This window comes from Chlorocebus sabaeus, chromosome 22 (assembly GCF_047675955.1).
Source record: "Chlorocebus sabaeus isolate Y175 chromosome 22, mChlSab1.0.hap1, whole genome shotgun sequence".
NCBI classification, from domain to species: Eukaryota; Metazoa; Chordata; class Mammalia; order Primates; family Cercopithecidae; genus Chlorocebus; species Chlorocebus sabaeus.
In genome coordinates this window covers 1,770,943-1,789,835 of record NC_132925.1, presented here as the reverse complement: position 1 = coordinate 1,789,835, position 18,893 = coordinate 1,770,943, and the positions used below count along the sequence as shown (strand labels likewise).

The 18,893-nt window shown below is 37.1% G+C and overlaps 1 protein-coding gene across 10 annotated transcripts in view; it reads right to left on the bottom strand.

The window, feature by feature from the left end:
• The window catches only part of ROBO2 (roundabout guidance receptor 2), a 1,759,746-nt gene that overhangs the window by 160,578 nt on the left and 1,580,275 nt on the right, over positions 1-18,893 (bottom strand). For all 10 annotated transcript variants that reach the window (XM_073009644.1, XM_073009645.1, XM_073009647.1 and 7 more), the window contains 2 exons: positions 12,629-12,786; positions 8,601-8,721 (listed from right to left, as the gene is read on the bottom strand). In XM_073009644.1, coding sequence (XP_072865745.1) covers positions 8,601-8,721; positions 12,629-12,786 — 279 coding nt within the window. The remainder of the gene's footprint in view (positions 1-8,600; positions 8,722-12,628; positions 12,787-18,893) is intronic.

Here is an 18,893-nt window from a genome sequence, read left to right as displayed (position 1 = left end):
GTGAGATTGTAGGATAAATTTCGACAAACTTATACACTGAAAAACTGTTAAGTCATTGCAACATTAAAACTACCTATCTAATATGAAAAGTTTTCATGACATTATGCTGGTTATAAAATAAATTGAAAAACACTATGTGAGACCAGTTCCATTAAAATACTTACTTGTATTTTCAGAAAAACTTTGTGTATGCTTTCCTTAACTTGCTAACAGTCACAAAATCACAACATATAATTAATCCAAATGGCCAAAGTTACATCAGAAATGTCACAAACTAAGCTGCCCTTTCCTCAAGGGGAGACCATCAGGATCCTTAAGGGGTTTTTTTGGTCATTGTACTTGTTCTAAGCCTCGTTTTATATAGAGACACGTGGAAGCACTTGATTTATAATTTCAAGAAGAATCAAGATACAGGATCCCTGCTGCTGTTCAAATGAACTCAGCAGGGGTGCAGAACTTCACAATGAACCTTCTCTCTTTCCTGCTACCCTCAAGCAGAGTCCAGTTGCTTAGCAACTGGATAACCACAGGAGCACATGTGGTATACAATTTTTGGAAGTCTGACATTGGCTCATGGTGAAAAAATGTAATTCGATGGATAGAAAAACAAAACAAAACAAAACAAAGGCAAAGAAGAAGTGAGATGAAAGTCACCTGCATGTACATGGCACATCCACATGGGTTTTATACCTGGGTATTAGGCTGTGCTGCCCAACAATGTGACATGGGAAATTCCTGAGATACTGGCGCTTGGTCACATATTTTAAAGTATTATTCTGAGAATGTCCATGGCACCCTTTCTAGCAATTATCTCTAAATTGTATTATTCATTATTCCAATTGTTTTCTCTTAATTATACTAAACTCACCTTCTGCTTTGCAATTTTTGTAATTACCCACAGAAAACATTATGTTAAAAACTGTAGGTTTGCCTAACATTTATTTAAGTGGAATAAATTTTTTGTAAGAACTATTTTCCACTTTTCTTAACCAACTTTATTTCCAGAAAATCCGAGAATCAGAAACATAAATATGAAGACTGAAGAAGTTGTACAGGCCAAAAATGTATTTCAAATGATTTGCATATGCAGTGGCAACTGTTACAATAACCAAACACAAAACCAAGCCCCTTTCAGACAGAAATTTTAAAAATTACAAGGAAGTGACTTGAGTCTCCCCTTTTGACTCAAAATCATCTCCAAAAAAATGAAAAACTCGAAGGATTAGAAAGTAAGTTGATAACAGAACCATCCAATGCATTGATAAGTGATCACATTCAATACCTATTAATGCTCCAGAACCATCCAATGCATTGACAAGTTATCACACTCAATACCTATTAATGCTCCATAGAGTTTGGACAATTAGAGCCCCGTCCAATTAAAATAAATATGCATGAAAATCTTAAACTATTGAATAACAAGCAAACTTAATTTTAAAACGTGTCAAAACAAGGTCACTGATTTCTTCCTGTTACTACCTTATGTCTGACCACATATTGAAAAACGGGGAAGAAATCTCAAGGGTCGTTTGCTGACTGCTTATCAATTAGATTAGAGCCTCTCCGAATGGGCTGATCTCTAATTGTATAACTGCGGACTGATCAGAGGCAATGTCTTTGCCAATGCAATTAACATTTTTTATGTGAGATTAACAGGATTTGAATCACCTGCATAACTTGCTCACAAGATTAATCTCTCTTGGGACAGTGGTGGTGTTTGCCAGTTGTTTCTGTAAAGTACAGCCCTCAAGTAGTCAGTCTTGTCAATTTAGTTTCAAATTGGCATTTTGGAAAAATCCAACTTTATATGCAGCTATAATAAAGTCAAATGCCAAGTCTCGTTGTAGTTATGTCAAAAATAATCAGAAAGCAAATATACAATTTAACACAAAATACCATAAATCTGAAATGTGGTTGCATAGTATCTCTTAAGGTCCTTAGTTACATGAAAAAAATTAAGTGCCCAGCAAACAAATTTCTTTTTAACTGTATTCAGTCATCGAAAATGGCTTTAAAATTGTCAATGACTGTGTTATAACAGCTATTTCTCAAATGACCATAAAATTTTAAAAATAAACTTTGCTGAACATTATAAAACTAGTGTTATGGCAATAATTACATAGGTAGAGTTCTTTAAGTCCTGTAAGACCAAAGCTATGTAATAAAAGGACATCGAAGTTAACCGCTGCTTGTAAACCTTATCTTGACTTCAGCTCACCCAGAAAGACCTGCCACCCTGTAGTGTCAATTAAATTGGAAGTCAGATGGCCCTGGTAGGTCTCCTTTTATTTAACTGGGCATGTATGAGGTGAGGGTGGGTTTGATAGTCATGGAATGTGAATTATCATGCCCTTCCAGAAAAAGACTGAATGATAACAATCCGGCTGTCTGAATGTGATTAAATAAATCCTGACTGTATTAGTTTTTTTTTGGCTAGAACTTTACTTGCCTGAGAAAAATCATCCTATGAAGCAAAGACAAATATAGATAAATGTTCTCAGAGGAAAAAAAAAAATGCCTCTCTCACCACCTATTAGAGGCAAAGTTTCATGTTATTGCTGATAACATGACGTAAGAGTCTAGGTGAGAGCCCGGACTCTGTCTGTTCATTCCACCATTAGTATTTAAGCACTTAAACAGGGCATGGAACATAGTAGATGCTCAATAAATATACTCAAGAAAGGATTCTATTGCCAACAACAATCGTAATAACACCTCATGTTCTTAATACTTAAATTAATACCACACGCTATTAATAAAATACAGATATTTCTTAAAGTGTGGTTCCTAAGGATCTTCTCTCATAGCATTATCTCTGAATATCTCAACTACTCTCAGGTTATCAACTATTGTCTCTCAAAGACTGAAAACCACCATCACAGCCCCAGTCACTGTCCTTATCCTCCCCAAAATGGTTAGTTCTCAACCTGAACATCATATGGTGAAAATAATCAGTTGGCACAGAGTTTCCAGTAATCTTTTTGAAGAATAACAATTAAATATGAATTAACAAAAATAGATCATGTGCCATTTGAAAAAAGCTTCCAGTGAAAAGACAAAGAACAATGTGGTATTTAGCCTTAGTGGTGGGGGATGGTGGGGAAGAGAAGCGAAGAGGAAATAAAGGCAGAGAAGCATCACAAGATAATTTTACTTTAAAAAAAGGGTTACTAAAATTCTGAGCTACAGCAAAAGAAAATATCATCAGAGTGAACAGACATTCTACAGAATGGGAGAAAATATTTGCAATCTATGCATCTGACAAAGGCCTAATATCCAGATGTACAAGGAACTTAAACAACTTTACAAGAAAAAACAAACAACACCCATTAAAAAGTGGGCAAAGGACATGAACAGAAACTTCTCAAAAGAAGACATTCGTGTGGCCAACAAAGATGAAAAAAGGTTCAACATCACTGATTATTAGAGAAATGCAAATCAAAACCACAATGAGATACCATCTCATGCCAGTCAGAATGGCAATTATTAAAAAGTCAAGTAACAACAGATGCTGGTGAGGCTGCAGAGAAATAGGAATGCTTTTACACAGTTGGTGGAAATGTAAATTAGTTCAACTGTTGTGGAAGACAGTGTGGCGATTCCTTTAGGATCTAGAAACAGAAATACCATTTGACCCAGCAATCTATTAATGGGTATATACCCAAAGAAATATAAATCATTCTATTATAAAGATACATGCACATGTATGTTCATTGCAGCACTATTCACAATAGCAAAGACATGGAATCAACCCAAATGCCCATCATAGACTGAATAAAGGAAATGTGGTACAAATACACCATGGAATACTATGCAGTCAGAAAAAGGAATCAGATCATGTCCTTTGCAGAGACGTGGAAGGAGCTGGATGCCATTATCCTTAGCAAACTACTGCAGAAACAAAACCAAACAACACATGTTCTTACTTATAATTGGAAGCTGAACAATGGTAATATATGAACACATCGGGGTAAGAACACACTGGAGCCTGACAAAGGGGCATGGTGAGGGAGAGTATCAGGAAGAACAGCTAATGGATGCAGGACCTAATACCTAGGTGATAGGTTAATCTGTGCAGCAAAAACCACTATGGCACAAGTTTACCTAGGTAACAAACCTACGCATCCTGCACATGTACCTGGAAACTTAGTAAAAGTTGGGGAAAAATAAAATAAAATACAAATTACAAAAACAATACTCTCTGCTACAAAGGAACAGGATGCTATAAGTAAGGAGGAATTAGAGAAAGGAAAAACCAAGGAGGTTTAAAATCTAATTAATGAAAACATGTTTGACAAAGAAAAATTTTAAAAAAATTAAAAATTTCATTGAATTGTTTTAGTTGAGAGTTTGCAGATTGAGATTGCTTATCACGTATATAGCCAGGAAGATAAAAGAGTGTCAAACTAAGGTAATGTATTAAACCATTTCAGAACACTGGGGTAAAGAGAGTACCAAACATTTGGAAAGAAAAAAAAAGAAAGAAAGAAAACTGACCACATACAAAGATACAGGAATCAGAATCACAGATTTCTCAACAGCATCATGAGAAGCTAAATGATATTAGAGTCACAGCTTTAATATTCTAAGCAAAAATATTATTTAAGTCAAATTCCCTAACTAAAGTATAATTCTAAACTAGAACTCTAAGGTTTGGATAGAGTAAAGGAGTTTTGGTTGGAATGTGCTCCAAGCTTCAGCCAAGCAGAACGAAGTTGAGAACCCCCCTTCTGAGAAGAGGGGTTCACCAAGAGACAAACACAGCAAGCAGAAAACAGAAGATCCAACACTACAGATGAGGAAGACAAAATCAGAATCAGGTTTATGGGGTAGACCTAAGGAATAGCTAACCAAGTCAGATCAGGCAGCCTCAGGGAAGGCTGTAGTGAAGGGGACTTAATAGCTAAAGTCTAAAAAAATAGATTATAGAAGATTTTATAGTTCCTGTTAGAGATTTCAACAATTCATGACAGGTATAGACAAGTATAAGTAAATGGGAAAATGGGTTTATTATTAATTCAAAGAAGAACCAAAAGAGTACCAGAAAAGAAATATGGTCATAATACTATAACATTCAACTCACAGTCAATAATATTTACATGACTATAGTAACTCAAATTCTGAATATTAATATAACCAATGTTTCTGAAGTTCATATACTAAAAAGAGAAAAAGAAGGAAAAGTGGAGGTGAGAAGGTGGGGAAGGAGATGTAAGTGGGCCAAATCATCATCTTCCATAATAGGAAGTCAAACAATATATGACATTGATACAATGATAAATAGTAGGTTAAGCACATATTCAGAAATATGGAAACAAATCCCAGAAGAACTAGATAAAACAGAATGTAAAATGATGAGAAATGTGTGTGTGTGGGCGAGACAGTGTGTGTGTGTGTGTGTGTGTGTGTGTGTGTGTGTGTTGGGGCAAGAGATTCCTGTATTTCATTCTAAGTTTTGTAATATGTATTATGTTTTACAAATGTTACACATAAAATAAGTTTTCATGTATTGCATTGATAAACACCTAAAAATCATTTCAAAATCCACATGTCATTTTTAAAAACCAGTCAAATTTTGGATAGCAGTTCTCTGAAATCTACTCATAATTAGAAACTGAATTATTTACTTCAACTCTACTTTCTTTGCCATCCGGGATCTTTAGAGCTTAACATATGTAAACTTCCAGGGGCTATTCTTCAGGAAGGTGTATAGATTAGGCCATAGATGTGAGTGCTATTGTAGACTATGATACCTACTTCTAATTTTTAGATTTGATAATGCCCAGTTAATTAGGATGTTATTTCATGGCGAAAAAATATTAGAAGATCAACCACAATACGTGATTTGTGGAGAATGGCACAGTAACTTTTTAAAATTAGGTCACACTGATCGTATCTTTGATATGACCAAATGGCACATTTAAAATATATAATGTTGAAATATTAAACTATAAAACTTCAAAGTCCAAGCCCACTAGAATAAAAATACCTGAAGAATTGAGAAATTCCTTTTCCTAGCAATATGTGTCGGAAAGTAGATAGCTATTATATTGGGAAAAAAACTTTAATCCTTTCGCTGTTTTTCTTGGCATTTACAAGTGAATTACATTTCTTGAACAATTAAATGTTACTTTACTTATACATATACTTATTTTTTTGAACAACAACATGTTACTTGTTCTGTATAACATATCTGAAGGTAAAGACTGAATTGCAAAGGACATTTAAAAACCTTCTGTAGCTACAGAATGGTTATAGTAGCCAGACCTTTAAAAGTGAAATTGCTGCTCCATGAAAATAAAATGGTATGAAGTATAATCAATTTTACTTATGTAAACATTAGGTCAAAACTGATAATATGTAACAATGCTAAAATATAAAGAGTTTTATTGGAAAATGTGTATTAGATGTAGGAGTACCAGCGTAAAATAAAGAAGAGCTCTCTATTAATAGTACGTTCTCTAAGAATAAGGAGCCAAGATACACAAGGGGTTTCTCGGGCAATACTTGTCACATCCTTGATTTCGACCATCACTTTCTTTGTTGTTGTTTTTCTTTTGGATTTGGATGTTGTTTTCTTACCAATAATGGAAAGTTAGTTTTTCCCTCAACTTAATCTTGTACTTATCACCCCTCAGGTCAGTTCTGACTAGCTTACACCATCTAATAAACATTTCTCAGTTTCCTAAATCAATTCTGCCAGGGGAACTGCCTCTAGACAAATTCAATCTCTTTGGATGATAGCTATTTTCGAAATAATTTAGAAGTTCCCACATAACTCTTGACATGTTTAGGAATCCCCAGTAGTTCTCATCATTTCTTTAGGGAAGGTACAGTAAATATTTCATGAGGATGTCTCATTAGTGGTAAGTCTAATTGCTTCAGTAATGACATTAAACTCTTTCAATTTCCTTCTGAAGGCAGTCTATGCTGCAGTAATACAGCTTTTTTTTTTTTTCTTCTATTCCAGAGTTTGTGGTAGTTACAGAAAAACAGCAACGAGTGTTTCTTTAAATAGAAGAGCTGTACTTGTGGGCTTTCAATGCTAACGTTCAGTGACCACTAATATCATATCTTCCCAGGCAAAACTGTATTTTATTCATTACAGAGTGGAGCACATCTTGGGACTCTTACAGAGGACTGCATGAAATGTAGGGGCAAACTCACACTTGTCTGAGCTCTGCAGGATAGAAATCTACATGCACACTTTGAACAATTTTAGTTTTTCTATTCAATTCCTTTAACGAATTATGGGATTTCTCCTAGCTTTGTCATTTGGGACGTCAAGCTGCTTAGCTGCAGGGAGTGTTACCAGAGATTACCCGGTGCTCAGAATGATTGAAAGGAGAGGTCTGCATTCTGGTACACATGCATAAAGCACAATCTTAACACTTGAAAAATAGCAGAAATCTTAATACAGTTCTTTCTATAGTGGCACTCCCATTACACCATGGGATGGCATCTCCCAAACTAGCAAAATAAGTTTTTTTAGGGACCTATGCAGGGCTTTGGTGCCACACTTGGGTGTGTCCTGAGTAATGACCACAAATAGGGATTTTATATCATGCACAGAAGTAGAGGATTATTTTACTGGTACTGAAAAATAATTTACACATCACAATGATATTTTTGCTCTTAAAATATCACCTAATATCTGCAATAGTAAAATGTGTAATGAAGATTGTATACATACACATGTACATATACATACATACATATATGTACACGTATGTGTGTGCATGTGTGTGTCTATAAATGTGTGTCTATACAGAGGTTTGAATAGAACTTCAGTGTATTCTAAAAGAGTGTTTAATTTTTTAGTATATTTAGCATATCTGTTTTCTCCATTTTTTTTTTTTTTGTCATTTTATCTCTCTTTCAATCTTCCACAGTTGCCTTGTAGTATTTTCCTTACATTTGTTTCCTTGACCATCTTGGTCCCCAGTTTTCTCCTTTCTGATACTTTATCCACCATTTATGTGATATGGTTCTAATCAGTTTTTAACCTATTAATTGCATTTATCCAGCTAAGGAGAGCCTTGGTTCTTAAAGTTGAAGGAACAGGAATATCATAACAAAATATCTCATTTTAGGGGTCCTCTTTCTAATTTTGAATTTATATGTGTGCATACATAGTATTTTTATCAACAGTTGAAATTATAAATACTTCAGTTGGAATTTCTAAAAACTGGGAAAACAAGTTTTTTTGTACTATACTTTCTAATTTTTAAAAATCCTTACCCTGTGTCTTGCACATAATAGCTACCTGATAAATGCATGAGAGTGGAATGAGTGATAAACTTTAGATAGATGTAATATCTCAAATAGGCTTTGAGAAAGAACATATTTTTACCTTTTGATGGACTCCAAAATCTAACAAATATATGAACAATGTAAGTTAACTGAAGCTTCAAATAATTTTTTCTTTACATCAAAGCTTTTATTGGAAAGACAGAAAACAAGATAATTCTAATTTGTCACTGCTTACCACAAGTCATGAGTAACTGTCCTTATATGGCCCAGGTTTTAATGTTAGTAATACTTAAAAGCAAAGAAAAATTGATAAAAATAAAAAGTTATAATTTAGAAGAATGTTTTACCAAAGACAGTCAGCTCTGCTGGGTCACTGTCCCGTTCTCCCACCATGTTGGCACCGACACAAGTGTACATCCCTGCATCGCTTTTCCTGGTGTTGGAGATCATCAGTTTTCCACCACGGATCTGTTACAATCAAACCAAAAGAAAAGAGAAGGGAAAGAAAAAGGAACAGAATAGAAAATAAAAGGTCATTAATAAATAGTTTGGAGTATTTAAGCATATTTGTTTCCCAAAGGAAAAATCTCTCCCATTATTTTGGCATTTGTAGGTATGCTTTCTTTTCTTAAATTCACCCTCAGTATAAGTTTCCATACTTTCTTCATAAAAATATTTTTTAAGGCAGCTGTCCTCTCTTTCCTGATCCTATTTTGAGTCTTGTGACTGACCCCACTAAATCCCAGTAGTTAGTCCTCACACTGAAATTCATCTGAATAAACTGCTATTGTCACTTGTCATGAGAAACACTGATATTCATTTTAAATAATCTAATAAAACCCATCTGAATCAGAGGGATTCAGAAAGTATATATATGTGTGTGTGTGTATATTTATACTTTCTGTGTGTGTGTATATATATATATATATATGGGCAGTATTCTGGACACTTAAGAGACAGTAGTAAATCAAATGGTAAAAATCTTTGTCTCCCTAAAATTCACATTTCAACTGTTAGTATTAATCATCTTTGTCTCATATTACTTGTATTGAAGAGATAATTCTTGATGAAAATGGCAGGTTGGATAAAAACAAACACAATTTATAAAATGGTAATATGTATTGGTATAAATCATTAGCATCTAATAGGTTCCCCTTCAAGATTCCTTAAATGAGAAGCATTTATTGGCTGATAAAAACAAATGCAATAATATTAAAATATGTATTTGCTAAAGAGAACATTAAAGCAGAGTTAGGCTTTCAGTAAATGTATAACTCAATTTCTTTTCCAGTTTTTTTTTTTTTTGGTATTAATTTAATTCAATATTAGCTTTACAAGGATTGAGTGTTCTTGAAGAAATACAAGATAAGAACATGTTGGTTTTCTCCATTATTTTTTAATTTCACAGGCAAACACAACTCATGTAGGTTGGCTCTTATCAGAGATGTTTCAAGATTTACAACTTGTCACGCTATAGAAAGGAATTTTCAACTTTTTTTTTACATAGGCGGAAAAGACCATTAACCTGTTCTCAATTCTGTCTGAGAATTGAGAATAGAATAGAATAAAATGAGAGCTTATAAAAATGGCTACGAAGGTCATTTCTCCTCCCCCTTGAAGCTGAGAGCTAGGTAATATGACTTGATTTGACCAATGGAACTAAAGCACATATTTCCCTGGAAGAAAGGTTCTTGTACATTGTGTCTTGCCTTCTCTTGATGAGTTGGAACCCTGAGACCAACATGGGAACCTACTGAACTAGCCTGCTGGAAAATTAGAGATCATAAGGAGGGGAACCAAGATATCCAGCTGAGAGTCAACCAATTGCCCGACTTGTGAGGAAGGTCATCCTGGATTATTCAGCTGCCAGCACTCCTTTAAATAGGCAAGAGCTAAATGCTATAAATATAAACTACCAATCCTTAAACATTGGCTGATTTTACTCCATCATCGGGAGTACATTTTCATAAACTTGGTACCCAAGCAAGCCCACTGAGAACAAAACTCTCTTTGGTAATGTCAATCTCACAGTGTTAACAGTCAGACTAGTGTTGGGTCTCAGAAAATGATACCCCAGAATGTGGTGCTTTGGCTTTCTGAGCACTTTGAATTAAAGGAAATCGTAAGTCCTCAGAAACTTCCTTAACATCAATGTCTCTCTGACATTCCTTTGTTTCTGTCCCCTCCTTTGCCCCAAGAACAGAGAGGGGAGCTCGCTGAAGTTCCCTTATCTGACTGAGAAAAGGTCTTCCAAAAGAAACACAATTGCCCTAAATCCCCTGTCTGAAATCTCATTAACCTGTAAAGATTAATTACCAAAGAAGAAACTAAAGGTCATTACCATGCCTACTGGACAGACTGTTCAACTATTCTTCTTGGGGTTGTTATCTGAGAGACTTTATCTATGTAATAAGAAAACCTTTGTTTGCAGTGTAGTTCTGCCCCTCACCTTCCCAGAACTTGTCACCACCTCTCCCAGAGGTCAGAGGAACTTTGTCTCAGGCTATTGTCTATTTGTTGGGCCCATTCATCTTCTATGAAGATCATTTAATCTTCCTCTAAAATTGCCTACTATCCCCATTTCCCTCATCCTATGAAGAGGGTAATTAAGCTTCAACCATCTATCCCTTCTTTGAGTTTATACTTTGAATGATTCCCTTGCATTTACATATAAATATTTTTCTATGCTTCTTCTTCCATTAAACTGTCTATTGCCAGTTTATTTCAGCAGACTAAAAGACTTAAATCTTTGAAGGGTGAAGGGAAAAATTCTCTTTTCCTCTATACCAGAAACACATGAATATACATTGTTATCTCTTCTACAGCCTATCTGGTTCTGTTTTATGTTGTAATCACACTGTGCACATTGGCCGGGTGCGGTGGCTCACGCCTGTAATCCCAGCACTCCGGGAGGCCGAAGTGGGCAGATCATGAGGTCAGGAGATTGAGACCATCCTGGTTAATATGGTGAAACCCCATCTCTACTAAAAAATACAAAAAAATTAGCCGGGCGTGGTGGCAGCACCTGTAGTCCCAGCTACTCGGGAGGCTGAGGCAGGAGAATGGCAGGAACCCGGGAGGCAGAGCTTGCAGTGAGCCAGGATCGCACCACTGCACTCCAGCCTGGGCAACAGAGCGAGACTCCATCTCACACACACACAAAAATTATATATATATATATATATATATATATATATAAAGACTATATATATATTAATATATCAATACTTTATAGATTTTTTATTAAAATGGCACATTTATTCAGTCAAATGAGAAATTAAATTAAATATATTCACTCTCAGTTGTACTGAATACTGAATAATATCAGAAAGTTAAGCAATTATATACTATTTCTGTGGGTTGGTTCTCACTTAAAAACTTCACATACGAATATTGCATGGATCCTCTGAAGAAATAAAATGATGACATGCCATTCCCCTGTTTCTGTGTGTTTCATTTTGAATATTAATCAACTGATGAATCTGATTATAAATTTCCTTTGAAAACAGTCGTTTTTCCGCATGAGCTAACATGCAGAATCAGTCAGCTATTTTGATTTCAATTTTATTTCATATCTATTCAATCTGCTTTTAAATTAATTCATGTATAAAATTTTACTGTTATAAATATTATTTAATTGGAAAAACTGGAAACAGCATTTGAGATATTCATCACCTTAAATTATTTTCACTTATAATTTTTGAAAATGGTGCAAAATTAGATGTAGTTAATGTGACTTATGGCTATCATTTATAGTTTAACACTCATGTACTGCATGGCTAACAGAAGCTTCTGGAGTTTTTATAAAAGAGCTAAAACATCCGCTGGGCACGGTGGCTCACACCTGTAATCCCTGCACTTTGGGAGGCTGAGGTGGGTGGATCATGAGGTCATGAGATGGAGACCATCCAGGCCAACATGGTGAAACCCCGTCTATACAAAAATCACAAAAATTAGCTAGGCGTGGAGGTGCCCGCCTGTAGTCCCAGCTACTTGGGAAGCTGAGGCAAGAGAATCACTTGAAACCAGGAGGCGGAGGTTGGGGTGAGGGAGATCGCACCACTGCACTCTGGCCTGGGCGACAGAGCAAGACTCCGTTTCAAAAAAAAAAAAAAAAAAAAGAGCCAAATATTGCAGGGTAAAGGTACAATTCAGATTGGTGCAACCTTTAATATTTCATGTATTCTGGATTTACATAATTTTTGTCTCTTATAGTCTCGGCCAAATGTTTTTAAATCTTTTCAAGGCAGTATAAATTGTAATTAACATTCAAAAACAATTATATTAATAAGAAGTTAAAGGATAAAATACATCTATTTTGTATTTTGAGACTGAAAATTCAATCTCTCTGGGCCATGATTTTAATTTAACTCACGCTTATTCTTTCTTCCTTGTCATCAATTCGAACTTTGTCTTTTTTCCAGTAGATGGTGGGTTCTGGGTGTCCCCGGGGAGGCTGGCACTCCAGGATTGCAGGCTCTCCAGCTGCCACTACAACATCTGTGGGGTTTTGTCGGAAGTCATCTCGTAACACTGAGGAAAAATAATTACAGGAAAAGAAAACTCAGCGACAGTAACTAAAGCTTTCTGTTGTACAAGGTCACTTCAAGTCTTGTTTACCTTGTTCTAGTAAAAATTGCCTGGATTTTTACTGAGAACATAGCTACATCCGCCTTAAAATATTCTACAGCCAACATAAATGATCATCAACAGGAGAATGGCTGACTAAATGATCGTGCACCTTTGGTCAAAAATTCAATTTTAAAAATGAAATAAGTCAAAAAATGAGAAATATTCATGTACAGTTGTGTGATTGATTAAAAAAGCAAGGTGCAGAACGCTTCATTAGTATGATTCTATTTTCTACATAGAAACTCGTGTGTGTGTGTGTGTGTGTATGCACATGGTTTGTGAGCCTGCAAGCCTAATGGTCTGTGAGGGAAAGTGGGGTGAGAGTTCTTTGAGGAAGTCCTTTCTCATGACACGAACATAGACAAGATCCACACTGTTTTCATTACACTTCAGAAGACAGACTCATAGTTCACCCTCGCAGCGCACTAGCACCCACGTACGCAGGGCTACATTTTCATTCTCTCTGCAACTCCACCTGCCGAGTGACATCTGGGCAGTGTGATATTCAGGGCAGAGATATCCCTTATAGCAGTCTTGCCTGTCTGAAATTTCCTTCCTTTCATTAAGGAGAACAGCAGGTTGGGCCTCCGCTGTAACCACCGAAAATCTGGCATGCCTGCCTCTCCAAATGTCACCTATCTATCTACTTGCGCTTCTCTGCTCCTGACAAGATGAAAAGCCTGGAGAGACGGCTCAGCCCTAGAGGACGGCGTTTATGTGGTAAATCAGAGCTACGTCAATTTTAGGGTAAACATTCAAAAAAGTAGTTGAGATCAGCAAATGTACCATATACTACAACTGCTTCGGCTTTTCCTGACCAGCTTCACTGTTTCTGTGCTGGGACATTCCAACACTAACATGTTTGGTTCCAAAGTACCTCGAGGTAAAATGAACCTACACACACGCACGCGCACACACACACAGACACGCACACATCGAGCTGTTTGAAATCAACATTAGGCAGCTTGTGGTAGCCTGGTATGTAAATCACGTGCTGTGAGTGGAGATTAGGTCAAACCAACTGCCTTCCGTGTCCTATAATGAGACCCACTTCAGCACTCTGCTTCTTTGTTGTGCCAAGTCTGTAGGTTAATTGTCATTCTCCAAATAAATAAAACTCCCTGTCCTTAAATAGCTCCAGAGAGACAACTCAGTGACTTCTAGGGTTTTTCTTTTCTCGTCTCTTGCAACACATCCTTTAACACGGTTTTCCATCTTAATGAAGTCATGGCCCTGTATGAGATTAGAGAACCTGTCTCTTATTGAAGGAGCAGTAAGAAATAATTCAGCACAAATTGTTCACTCTCAGTTTATAAGCTGGTTAATTTGCTGCTTTCACTGCTAAGGAAATGTGTTCCATTTAGCACTGTGAACTGCAGATTTTTGGCCCCCTTGTCTAACTGGCAAGAAAGGTGCGATTTGTAAGCATAAGGATTTGCTTCTGAATGGGCTGAGGAAAGCGTGCATTTAAATGTGACATTCGTGCAACTGATGAGAAGGGGTTAACACTGTGGTTCCCTCTTGCAGGTAAATCCTCCAGGGAGAGCAAGCTGGTGACTCATTTATATTCTAAATACAGAACAGCTGCCTATTTATGCAATGTTAAGAAGTGCAAAAATATGGTAACAGGGTGATGAGCACCCCTACAATATCCGGGACTGGCAACAAATGGTGTTTTGGCAGACCCTCAATCTGTTCCAAAATGGCACATCTGGCCAGTTGAAGGGCCTTCTCCAGATCTGGTCTCCTGAAAAATGGTGTGCCAAAAAGCCTAAGCACAAATGGTACTTAAGACCATTGCAAACCATTCAGAAATACAATGTTACACCAATTTGCTACAATCCATTTTTTTTAAAGGCCCTTTGACATAAGGGACAAAAAGAAGAAAAACATCATAACAAACTAAAAGGACTGCTACTCTTTAACAATAAAACATGTGTTTATGGCATTCAACAAAAAGGGGGAAAATGACTCCAATTTGCAAATGAAGCCAAGAAATCTAACATCAACTGTAATTTTAGGCTTTCAGACTATTCAGCCAGAGAGTAGGGTGAGATAATGATATAATTGGTACCGTACCCTCTTCAACTTGTAATATGCTCTTTGGGGTTTGTGTAGCACTCAGTATATCCGTTTGTGTTTGGTGATATCATTTATTTCACCCTACGTCTTCAGGATATCGTTTCTTCTCTCTCTTTCAGGTGAACAACATGCTTTTCAGCAGGTTCCAGCACAGCAAGCCTAGAACTTATTTTTAGAAAAAGGAGTAAAATCATTTTTACTCTTCTCAAATTTTGAAGGAAGATATGTATATTCTGATATTTATTTATATGTTTCTGGGGTCTGTATGTACATTCATAAATGTAAGAAAAGTAAAATAACATCTCTCGCTTCCCATTTTTGTGCTAATTATTAATTTCTGCCTTGGGTTTTGCCCTGTGCTCTTTATCGGAGCCAATAAAGACAAGAAAGTGTTAGCCATGGTGAAGTATTCCCATGTGTTGGATAAAGAGAACTGAAATGGTCTTGTAAATGTAGAAAATAGCAAAGCAATTTCAAATTGTAAATGTGTGTGTGTGTGTGTGTGTGTGTGTGTGTGTGTGTGTGTATCCCCCTAAATCCTCTACCCTAGAAAGAACTGAAAACTGTATTGTCAAGTGTGGCTTGACAAGTATGTCAAAAGAGGAGCACAGACCACTGTGTGTGTTACCCTAATTCTCCATAAAGTCTTTACATATGATGAAGAGAAAGAAATCCGATGAGAGGGTAGCAGTACGTTACGTTTTAAAGAAAAACGATATACTGTTTCCATAATGGCTGTGTTAATTTACATTTATAGCAAGTCGTAGGGGCCAAGGGAAAGCCTCCCCTTTGCCCTCTGATGCTTCACTGAAAAATCAACTCACAAAAAGCAGATTACTTGGAGCAAGGTATATAAATGTATTAGCGTGCCCTGAGGAGAATCACAGAGTAACTGTCTAGTATCGCTATGGTATACCGATGCTTATATACTCTGTTTCTTAGGGGAAAGAGAGATGAGGAAGTATGGATAATTTTTAGGCGGATTCAATAAGCTTAAAGAACATACAACAGCCTGGGACAGAGTCTTTTCAGCTCACAAAGGGACCATGGTTTTTGAGGAAAGTTTGCCCAGGTTTGCTGTCCGGCTTCAGTCTTCCTTCCTGCAATGTCGTGTGAGTTCGTGGGCATTCAGGGAAGGGCCAGAGGCAACGGTTTTCTTCTCTGGTAGGTGCGGACTTTAGGCAGGTGAGAAACTCTGGAGAACGGCTTCATCCTGTGCTTTGAGACACAGAGGACTGAGAGATGGGGGTTTGGAGGAAGAAGGTCAGAGAGATCTTGAGGCTTCCTCTTCAGTTCAGCAAGTCCAAGTGCTGCTATAGGAGCTAGAAATTATGTAGGCAGATAGTGGGGGCAAACCGGTCCTCAGCAAGGCTTCCCTTTCAACAAAAAACAGCCCCAAATAATTTCTAACAAAGGGCAGCCTGTAAAACCGAGCTGCAGACATGGAGGAGAAGCCAGAAGCTTGCACGGTGAATGCTGGCAGCTGCGCCAACACAAAGGGATACCTGGAAGCCAAGTCTGTTCAACACGGAGGCTCCGCCTTCTGCTTTTTTTTTTTTTTTGTCACCACAGGTGCAATAAAAAAGCAGGCAACATGGTGCCAGCCAGGTAGAGAACTCACCCGCATAATAAAGGTTACGGTGGGGTGGCCAACTTCTTCACACGCTATGTAAATGACACACCTGCCCCACCGTGTCCTTCAAACCCTGTGGGAATCAGACATCGTGTCCTCAAGCTCATCTGTAAAACCAGCCGCCTCTGGTCGCACACTGGGAGGTGTGCTCGGAACCCTCCCTCTGCACAAGGGAGCGTTTGTCCTTTGCCTGTTAAACTTCTGTTCTTAAACTCACTCCTTGTGTGTCCCTGTCCTTGATTTCCTTGGCACGAGGCAGCGAACCTCGGATATTACCCCAGACACTGCTTTAGTGACGTATTTCAGGGTATCAGTTTCTGAGCCCCAACAAACTATACAAGGGTCTGCTTTTCTCAACACCCTTACCAATATTTATATTTCATCTTTCAGATAATAGCTTCTCTAACAGGTGTCCATTGTACCCAGTAAATATATAAGCATACGATTGCTTGTCAAATAAAAATACAATTTTTAAAATTTCATTTAAAAAGGAAAAGGATACAGTAGGTACATTTTAATATAGAACTTGCTTGCAGATCTAAGAATACAGGGTTTCAATTCTCTATGGAGTAGGGTGGGGGGGGGGGGTACGTAAATGGCTAGAACCCAAATCTCCATGGAGTGGGGTGGGGGGATACGTAAATGGCTAGAACCCAAATGTTCATTTCCATATGTGAGCTGGAAAACCCATACAAATAGTTCACTTAGCTAATCATAATATAACCTGAATTATATTTGCCTGGTTTTTACATTGGGAGGCACGATGACTTAGGAAATTATTTTGGAAAATTGGAACATTCTAAATTACTAGAGGACTTGATACAATATAGTTCACATCTATGACATAGAGATTTCTGACAAATTAAAATTCTGCAGGTATGTATTGAATGTTGTAATATGCTCAACACTCTCCTATGAATCGGTTAACAAATATATTAACAAGAATGTCATGAATGACAAGTGCCTGTGGTAGGCTCTATTCTCCAATGGTCACTCCCTTCTGTTATTTATTCCCTTTGTATATCTCCTCCCCTTGGGCATGAACTAGACCTAGTGATTTACCTTTGATGAACAGAATGTTACAAAGTGATAGGATGCCACTTCCAAGATCAGGTTATAAACGACTGTGACTTGCATATTTTAGCTCTCTCTCTCTCTCTCTCTCTCTCTCTCTGTCTCTCATTGGGGCTTAGAAAATGACACCCCAAAATATGCCACTTTAGATTTTAAACTAAGAGCACCCAGTGAATAGGAAATAGAAGAGCTTTCTCTAACGATCCCGTCTACCTAAAGATCCTGTCCTCCAGAAGATATTCAATTATTTGAATTCCTTTCTCAGATACCTCATTAACCAGGGGAAACTGGTGCATACTGCAGGAAGGAAGACCAGAGTCGACACTGCACCCAGAGCCCAGGGAAACTTTGTCCCGGCCACCCTTTGTTCTTCAGACCCATTCATCTCCTCAAAAAATCACTTATTCTTCTAAAATTGCCTGTATCTCCCACTTCTTTCTCCTCTGTGAAGAGAATAATTAAGCTTCAAGTATTTGACCTTTCTTTCAGTCTCATATTTTGTGTGGCTTCTATGCACATGCGTGCATAGTAAACATGTGGCCTTTTTCTCGTGTTAATATGTCTACTGTCAGTGTATTTCAGCAGACTAAGTTATTGAACCTTTAGAGGGAAAGTCTGAATTCCTCTCTTACTCTCTTTCACATACTTCCTCTGATCATGCAGGGTGCCATGTTGCAGAATGGACAGGCCCGTTTGGCAAGGATCTGAAGTTACCTTCCAGCCAACGGCTGGCAAGAAACCAAGGCCCTCAGTCCAAACACCCTTGAGGACTCAAGTCACCACTGAATTTTGTAGCAATTTGTTACGAAGCAATAGGTAACTAATAGAGTGCCTTTAAAAAGTTTTATGTCCAGCTGTGATTTTAGAGCTTATATCTTTGACTCCTGCTTCCTTACAATCCCATATTCTTTCCCATCCCAAACCCTGTCTGTTTTGTCTTAAATCAATAGTTCTTAGAATTTTTTTTAAACCTCGGTCTGGGCAAATCACTACATAGTCATTTCCATCTTAGTTTATTAAAACAAATTAGTAATGACAATGAGGTGAGATTGTATAATTAATGGACTTCTGAAAGATATATTTCTAAACCACAATGTGCACAAGACCCCAAAGAAGTTATTAGAAGGGGAAAGCCTAAAATGTTACTGATAAAAGAATTGGCACACATCATTGACTAAAGAATACTATCTACAACCAACTAAATATTGTGCGAAAGATA